The sequence below is a fragment of the Ictidomys tridecemlineatus genome, chromosome 5, assembly GCF_052094955.1.
Source record: "Ictidomys tridecemlineatus isolate mIctTri1 chromosome 5, mIctTri1.hap1, whole genome shotgun sequence".
In the NCBI taxonomy this organism is placed as follows: domain Eukaryota; kingdom Metazoa; phylum Chordata; class Mammalia; order Rodentia; family Sciuridae; genus Ictidomys; species Ictidomys tridecemlineatus.
The window spans coordinates 124,088,854-124,097,804 of NC_135481.1; the positions used below are offsets into that span (position 1 = coordinate 124,088,854).

Consider the following 8,951-nt stretch of genomic DNA (forward strand, 5'->3'; position numbering starts at 1 on the left):
GGTTGCAAGAGAGGAGGCAGGGTGGTTGTGGGCTGAGTTGTGCCTCCACACCCACATGCTGAGGTTGCGACCCAGGACCTCAGGATGAGGCACACTGGGATGGGCTCACGAGGGTGGGCCTGAGGCCCTAGGACTGTGTCTGCGGAAGAGGAGACCAGGACTCCCACAGGCACAGGGGACAGCCTGTGTGGACATAAGGAGAAGACCTTGAGTGCAAGCCAGGGAGAGAGGCCCAGGCCTGCCCTGCCTCTACCCAGGAGCCCTGGCCTCTGGGACACTGTGGATAGCGCTGAAGCATCCAGCCCGCTTCCTGTCTCGGCTGCCAGAGCTGAGTGTGCAGCACGCACACTTCCTGCCTGGTGTGGCCAGCTGGGGAGACCCTGCTTGGCCACCTGATTCCTAGGTCTGCCTGGAGTGACCTGGACATGCACAAGCAGCATCCAGCTGGGAGGAGGGTGCCTCCATGGAGGAAAGGCCTTGGGAGCAGGGCTGCTGGCCAGGCAGGGTGAGGCTGCAGGAGGGAGGGCTGGATAGGCCTGGCCTGGCCTTGTGGCCTCCCCTCGTGCATGAGGGTGGGGCAGGTGGACACAGCAGAGCACAGAGGCGCAGGGTGTTTAAAGGATGTTTAATGTCACTCTGAAAAAACCTGAAAAGACATAATGGGTTTCCTGTAAACTAGAAGGAGAAAGCTACCAAAGCCAGAAGTGTGCAGGGCCACTGTCCTGGGCCTCCCTGGGAGGCCTCTCTGTCCTCTCCTATTAAATCCAGAAGTGTGCAGGTCCTGGGCCACTGTCCTGAGCCCCCCAGGGAGGCCCCTCTGTTCTCTCCTATTAAATCCAGAAGTGTGCAGGTCCTGGGCCACTATCCTGAGCCCCCCTGGGATGCCCCTCTGTTCTCTCCTATTAAATCCAGAAGTGTGCAAGTCCTGGGCCACTGTCCTGAGCCCCCTGGGAGGTCCTGCTGTTCTCTCCTATTAAATCCAGAAGTGTGCAGGTCCTGGGCCACTGTCCTGAGCCCCCTGGGAGGTCCTGCTGTTCTCTCCTATTAAATCCAGAAGTGTGCAGGTCCTGGGCCACTGCCCTGAGCCCCCTGGGAGGTCCCTCTGTCCTCTCCTATTAAAACCAGAAGTGTGCAGGTCCTGGGCCACTGTCCTGAGCCCCCTGGGAGGTCCCTCTGTTCTCTCCTATAAAAGTCAGAAGTGTGCAGGTCCTGGGCCACTGTCCTGAGCCCCCCTGGGAGGTCCTGCTGTTCTCTCCTATTAAAGCCAGAAGTGTGCAGGTCCTGGGCCACTGTCCTGAGCCCCCCTGGGAGGCCCTTCTGTTCTCTCCTATTAAAACCAGAAGTGTGCAGGTCCTGGGCCACTGTCCTGAGCCCCCCTGGGAGGCCCTTCTGTTCTCTCCTATTAAAGCCAGAAGTGTGCAGGTCCTGGGCCACTGTCCTGAGCCCCCTGGGAGGTCCTGCTGTTCTCTCCTATTAAATCCAGAAGTGTGCAGGTCCTGGGCCACTGTCCTGAGCCCCCCTGGGAGGTCCCTCTGTTCTCTGTTATGTATTTTCCTCTCTGGAAACTCTGACTCGGTGTTTGCTCCTGAGTAGTGATGGCACAAACAGATCCTGGGGGCCTCTGTCCGTCGTCACTGTCCACCAGCCATGGCTCCCCAGGCCCTGGGCTCTGTGGAGGGGCTTCTGGTCCAACCGCCGTCTGTGGCCTGGCTGTGTCCTGGCCTCCTGTGCCCCACTCTCTGCCTGGTGCTCTCAGCCGTCAGTCCATGCCTGGCCTGCCTGGACACTGTCCAGCCGCTCTCCTAGAGGGACACCTGGCTGTTGACCACTCTCTCAGGTGGTCTCTGCCCAGCACTCACCAGGCCTCCAGGAATAGCCACATGTGCCCAGGTCCTTCTGAGTGGTCTCCTTGGTGTGGAGCTGGGTCCCACTGTGGGAAGTGGCATCCTGGACCCACCCCAGTTGCCCCCATGCAGAGAGGGTCCGAGGTGCTGTCCTGTGGGTAGAACCCACCTCTGAAGTGGGTGGGCCAAGAGGAGGGGCCAGTGCACAGAGACCCCATCACACAGGAGGCTGCTTCCCAGGAGCCAGAGAGACTCGGGGTTTGCAGAATAACCCAAGATGGGGCTTGGCGCGGCACGGGCAGGAGTGAAGGCCATCTGAGTGACAATAGGAAGCCCTTCCCGAAGCTCCCCCTTTGGGGAGTGTTGGCCCAGAGCTTCCCAGCTCAGGTGAGAGGTTCCCACTCAGTGTTCTGAGGACTTCACCTTCTCTCTCAAGAAACCCTGCAGTGGGGAGGCTGGAGTGGACAGTGCGAAGCTGTCTCTGCCCTGGTGGACATCAGCAAGCTGACCTCGGCCTCCTCCCGGCCCCTGAGGGCAGTGATGTCCTGGTGAGGTGCACATGTCCCTTGCTGGCCCTGGCCAGTGTCTCGGGCCAGGGATGGGCTGTGTCCAGGCTGCTGAGGTCTGTGGGTAGAGCCTGCTCTCCAGAGGTCCTCAAAGGGCAGGAGCAGGGCTGCAGGGTCAGTGAGTCACAGGGTCAGAGGGCAGTGAGGTCCAAGGGCAGGCGTGGCTGGGGAGCCAGGCTGCTGGCCATGATGGATGTCCTCCAGGGTCTGGGAGGCCCTGGCCCCTTGCAGGAGGTGGCCTAGGCCCCCTGCCCGATCATGTTCCTGTAGTCAGGGGCGATGGTCGGCTTCAGCTCCACCACCGAGGAGAAGATCCAGTTCACCTGGAGAACAGCACAGGTGAGCCCACAGGCACCTGAGGGAGAGCTGGGGACAGTGAGGGGACAGGGTGGGGACATGGGGGACAAGGTGGAGACAATGAGGGACAAGATGGGGATAGTGGGGGATAAGGTGAGGACAGGGTGAGGATGGTGGGGGACAGGGTGGGAGAGTGTGGGGACAGGGTGGGGACTATAGGGGACAGGGTGGGGACAATGGAGGACAGGATGGAGATGGTGGGGGATGAGGTAGGGTACAGGGTGTGGATGGTGGGGGACAGGGTTGGACAGTGTGGAGACAGGGTGGGGACAATGTGGGGACAGGGTGTGAAATATAGGGGACAGGGTAGGGACATAGGGGGACAGGGTGGGGGTGGTGGGGGACAGGGTGAGCATGGTGGGGACAGGGTGGGACAGTGTGGACACAGGGTGGGAACAGTGTGGGGACAGGGTAGGAAATATAGGGGATAGGGTGGGGATATAGGGGGACAGAGTGAGGATGGTGGGGGACAGGGTAGGGACAGTGTGGGGACACGTTGGGGCAGTGGGGCACAGGGTGGGGACTGTCTGGGGACATGGTTGTGGCGGTGGGGGACAAGGTGGGGAACAGTGTGAGGATAGTGGGGGATGGTGTGGGGAATACGGTTGGACCAGTGTGGGGACAGGTGAGACAATGAGGAAAAGGTGGAGGAGACAGGGTGGGGGATGTTGTGAGGACAGTTGGGGGACAGGATGGCAACAAGTTAGGACAGTGGGGGACAGGGTGCAGACGGTGGGGGAACAGTGGGGACGGGGTGGAGGAGTGCATGAGAGATAGGGTAGGGGACAATTTGGGTAATTGGGTGGGGTACAGTGTAGGGACAGGTGGAGACAGGTTGGGCACAATGTCGGGAGAGTTTGGGGGTAGGTGGGGAGCAGGGTGGAGACACGTTGGGAAAAGTGTGGTGGACGGCATGGAGCATTTTGGACACAGCATGGGACACATTGTGGGACAGTGTGGAGATGGCATGGGGACTGCGTGGGGATAGCATGGGACACACCATGGGACAGTGTGGAGATGGCATGGGGACAGCGTGGGGATAGAATGGGAAACATCATGGGACAGTGTGGAGACAGCATGGTGACAGCGTGGGGATAGCATGGGACACACCGTGGGACAGTGTAGAGATGGCATGGGGACAGCGTGGGGACGGCATGGGACACGCCATGGGACAGTGTGGAGATGGCATGTGGACAGCGTGGGGACAGCATGGGACACACCATGGGACAGTGTGGAGACAGCATGGTGACAGTGTGGGGTCGGCATGGGACACATCGTGGGACATTAGGTATAGCATGGGATACATCATGGGACAGTGTGGAGATGGCATGGGACACATTGTGGAACATCAAGGGGACAGCATGGGATATACTGTGGAACACTGTGGAGATGGCATGGGAACAGCATGGGGACAGCATGGGACACACCATGGGACAGTGTAGAGATGACGTGGGACACACCGTGGGACAATGTGGAGATGGCATGTGGATAGTGTGGGGATGGCATAGGACACATTGTGGCACAGTGTGGAGATGGCACAGGGACAGTGTGGGGACAGCATGGGACACATAACGGGACAGTGTGGAGATGGCATGGGACATATTGTGGGACATGATGGGGACAGCATGGGACACAACATGGGACAGTGTAGAGATGGCATGGGAATAGTGTGGGGATGGCACAGGACACATCGTGTGACAGTGTGGGCATAGGGACAGTGAGGGACAGCACAGGAGACACTGCTGGACTGTGGGAAGTGTGGTGTCACGGGGGATGGCATGGGGACAGCAGGGGGACAGTGTGGCCGACCTTGAAGAGAGTGACAGTGGCACTGTAGCACACGCTGAGCAGGAAGAGGCTGATGAAGATGGTGAGGGTCGTCCACAGCCCGTCCAGCTCCCCGTCCTGGGCCTCTGCACAGCTCTCATCCAGGCTGAGCTCTGGACAGGGAGGGGGTGGTCAGTGTGTGGCACCAAGGTGGGACCTGGGAGCTGCCTCCCGGGGGCCAGGAGAAGGGCCGCTGGGCTGGGCCAGTAGTGCGCGTACTGGGGCCAGGTTTCCCTGGTGGCCTTCTCTGGTGGGCCTCAGCCCCAGGGTCCTCCCACTGGGGCCCAGCTCATCCAGACCCCCTGGCTGTGGACGGTGCCTGGACTTCATGGGAGCTCCTTGCTGGGAGCTCCAGGCGTCAGTGCTGGGGCTGGCCAGGCAGCACTGGGCCTGTGACCCTGCAGGGATGTCCCTGCAGCCTGTGTGGCCCCTGCTTATTCAGTGGTGACCAGGCCAGGGGCTGGAGAGATGGCAGAGCCGGTCCCTGGTGTGGCCCCAGCTACAGGGACTGTCTGTGCTGGGGAGGGAGCTGGATCTTGTGGTAAGGGGGTGTGTGCAAGTGTGTGGGTCAGTGTGGGTGTCAGGCCTGGGTGTGTCAGGGCTTGGGTGTAGGTGCCTCCTGAGAGGAGGCTGGGATCTGAGCTGGTCAGTGTGTGAGGCCGTGGGTGGTCCCGTGTGCTTGTGAGTGTTCAGTGAGCAGACACTTGCTGGCTCTGGGTGTGCATGTTGCCCGTGTGAGGCCCCAGTGTGCACGAGTGTGGGCAGGTGCCATGTGGGTTGGTCCAAAGGGTCTGGGCTCTGTGTCTGTGTGGTTCTGGACAGTCCCTCCCTTGGGCCATTCAGGGCTGCCAGATGTAGGTATTCCCAGGGGTGGGCAGAGCATGGAGGGCCTATCCCCACTCCCATGGCTAGTCAACCCCTGCATGGACACAGAGAGATCCTTGGACAGGGAATCAGGACACCAGGACAGTCTCTGACAGGGGGGCTGTGTCCTTTCCTGCGGGCTCCTGAGAGGTATCTCCCTGATCAGCCAGAGTTGCTGGGGCTGGGGAAGGTCTGGGAGAGGCTTAGCCTCTGGCCAAGCCTGGTGCCCTGCGGGGGCAAACTGCAGCCAGCTGGGCAGACACTGGCTCTGGGTCTGGCCATGTGGGACCCCTCCCTCTCTCTAGCCGTGACAACTTGGGCCTCGGAGGCAGCCTGGCCGACAGCCCACTGCCCAGGCGTGCCAAGAGCTCTCTGCCTCAGAAAGAACCAGGATAGTCTCACAGGGTCCCAGGGCAGGCTGGGTGCTTTATTAACATGGGCAGGTGAGGGAAGGTGACAGTGTCCTCGTGGGGTGAGGACTGGTCAGGCTCATTTACCCGGGGACCGCGACAGGGTCTTCTGGGTGAAGTGGTTGTGCAGAGCCTCGTGCATCACTGAGCACGTGACTTGGTCTCCTCGCTGCCAACTGTTCCTGTCCACCCTGAGCTTGCTGTAGAGGAAGTAGGTCCCATCGGAGTCCAGGACGGGCTCGGTGGTCCTGTAGTCCTGCTCCGGCTGCCCCTGTTTCTCCCACTCCACAGAGATGTCGCCAGGGTAGAAGCCTTTTATCATGCAGGTCAGACTGACGGTGTTCTTGGTCAGCTCCTCCTGGGCCGGGGGCAAGACGTACACGTCTGGCGTCCGGGGTTGCCCTGTGGAACAGAGGTCAGCACAGAGGTCACTGACAGGGCAGTGACGGGCTGAGTCAGGCTCCATGTGACCAGGCAGCTCATGCCCTGCCCTGCCCGCTGCCCTCTCCCACCTTTGACTTTGGAGATGGTCCTTTCGATGGGGGCGGGCAGGGCTTTGTTGTTGACCTTGCACTTGAACTTCTTGCCATTCAGCCAGTCCTGGTGCTTGATGGGGAGGACACTGACCACGCGGAATGTGCTGTTGTACTGCCTCTCCTGTGGCTTCGTCTCAGCTGTGTTCACCTCCACGTTGTCTACATACCAGCTGAACTGGACCTCGGGGTCATCCTGGCTCACATCTACCACCACGCATGTGACCTTGGGGGTCAGGGAGATCATGAGCGTGTCCTTGGGCTTTGGGGGGAAGATGAAGACGGATGGTCCCCCCAGGATTTCAGGAGCTAGTGTGGGAGAGATAGAGGACACGGGTCAGCACCTGGGGCCTGCACTCTCCTGAGACTTCTCTGGGCACCCGTCCCGCTCCTTTGGCTTAGGGCAAGGCCTGGTGACTTACGTGGACATGGTGGACATGGGGTAGGTTCAGGACCACAGGGAGCTGCAGGAGAGAAGGATGGGGTTACTGAGGTCTGGAGGAGGAAGGCACCCGCAGAGACAGGGTGAGTTTTGCCCTGGATGCACTCAGGTTAGGGCCAGGCTGCTCCTGGGTATGGCTCTTGGCAGGCCTATGACCAGTGCCCAGGAGCCAACATGTGGGCGTCCGGACTGTGCCTGCCCTGGGCCTGGTGGAGACAGAGTACTCTGCCTGAGCATGAGGCATGGCAAAGTTCTCCAGGTGGCACAGACCTGCCTGACTTCCAGAGGACCCCTCCCCGTGTAGGCTGTCCCCTTACCAATGGTCTTGTCCACCTTGGTGCTGCTGGCCGGGTGGGCTACATTGCAGGTGACGGTCTGGCTGGGCCAGGTGCTGGTGGGCACAGTCACCATGCTGGTGACAGAGTAGAGCCCTGACTGCAGGACAGCTGGGAAGGTGCGGACTCCACTGGACAGAGATCCTGAGTTCCATGTCACGGTCACTGGCTCAGGGAAGTAGCCCTTGACCAGACAGCCCAGGTTCACTGAGGAGCCAGATATGTCCCCAGAGCTGGGGGCCAGGGGGAAGACTGATGGGGACTTGGTCGAAGCTGCAAGAGAGAAGATACTGAGTGAGCTGTGCTGGACGCAGATGGACCCAGGCCCACAGAAGGCCCGCTGTCCTTGGCTCTCCCCAAGCACCAGGCAGGGTCTGTTGTCGGGGTTTGTGGGCATCAGGTACCCACCTGGTAGGCCCTACCTCCCTAGGTGACCCCCACCTCAAAGATGCCCAGGCCAGGCCAGACCTCTCCTGATGGGCTTCCAGAGGGACACACAGCCAACTGCACAGTTAGCCCTGTGTGCCGCCCCTGCCCCTGTGGGAGAGGCTGCAGCGGATCCTTTAGCATGTGAGGACCACTGGACCTGTGTGGCCCTGGGGCCCCCAGCCCCTTCCTGGGCTCTGTCCATGGGTGGGTGCCATCTTGGGTCCTGCTGGGCCCACCAGCTCCCTGTCCCCTTGTGCTTCCTGTGGGCATCTGACCTGACTAGTGGCATTGTTCTCAGGTCCCCTGTGCCCTCCACTGTTACCGAGGAGTCCTGCCATGGGTAGGTTTGGCTACCTCTGCCTGGGCTCTGCTCCCTCACCTCGACCCAGAGCCCAGGCCTTGGACCTAACCCTGCAGGGTCAGGTGTTTTGCAGTTGGCTCTGAAGCAACCCCATGCCCTCTGTCCTGGGCCCTGGTCCCTATGCCCTGCCCTGAGACAGCCCCTGGGACCCTCCTGATTGGCTCCCCCTAGCCCTGAGCTGTGACTCATCACTGACCCGTCCCTCCCCAGGTCTTCCTGCCCTGCTTCCTGAGGTTCACCATGGGCACTCTCCTTGGCCCTCTTGCCTGCCCCTCAGAGCCCCTCTGCAGCTCTGGCCTGGCCTCCATGGCACCTGTGAGCCCCGACCTCTCCCGAGCCTTCCTTCCAGGGCCCTTGGGACTCAGCCCAGGATCCCCAGCCCTCAGCACAAGGCCCTGGGCACACAGCCAGTCTGCCATCTGCTCATCAGGGAGCCCCAGCCCCAGAGACCTCTAAGCCTCCAGGCCCTCCTGGGCCAGCACTGGTTCTCTCTGTAGCCCATCTTGCCCCCTGCCAGGGACCCCAAGGAGCCCCAAGCCCCTTCCTTCCCTTCCCACCAGCTTGCTCCCGCCAATCCTCCTGGGCTGTGGGGTGAGAGGAATGTGGACAGCCCCGGAGACCAAGGACGGGTGATCTGGGGCCAGCGGGAGGGCAAGACAAGCAGGTTCCTTGATCTCCTTGGGCTGCCCAGGTCCCCAGCACCCCACCTGCCCCAGCTCTCCCGCGGCAGTTCTGCCTCTGGTGCCCAACGCCTGGGGGTCCTACTGCCCACTCTGCCCTCCATCTGTCCAGCTTGGCTCCTCTGCTGGCCTCCCCCACTCAGGACTGGTTTGCTTCCAGAGCCCAGAAGCACCCATCTTCTCTTTGGCCTACTCTTCCCAGCAGAGCCCTCCTGGATGAGCTCCTGGACTCTGTGACCCCCCTGACCTCCCCCATTGCCCCCAGTTCTGGAAGCTTCCCTGCTCCCCTTTGCTCTGCCTGGT

At 61.2% G+C, this 8,951-nt stretch overlaps 1 long non-coding RNA gene and 1 gene segment (V, D, J or C); both read right to left on the reverse strand.

Moving 5' to 3' along the window:
* Window positions 1-610: 610 nt before the first annotated feature.
* LOC144377984 (uncharacterized) lies at window positions 611-5,033 on the reverse strand. Its single transcript, XR_013439370.1, has 2 exons — window positions 4,577-5,033; window positions 611-2,733 (listed from the first exon to the last, which is right to left on the reverse strand). It is a non-coding gene; the product is annotated as an uncharacterized LOC144377984 (long non-coding RNA).
* An 823-nt stretch (window positions 5,034-5,856) lies between these two features.
* LOC144377658 (Ig gamma-2 chain C region-like) lies at window positions 5,857-7,575 on the reverse strand. The segment is given in 4 exon segments: window positions 5,857-6,270; window positions 6,381-6,710; window positions 6,824-6,865; window positions 7,161-7,575. Coding segments are annotated over 4 exon segments (1,110 nt in total).
* Between the last annotated feature and the right edge of the window lie 1,376 nt (window positions 7,576-8,951).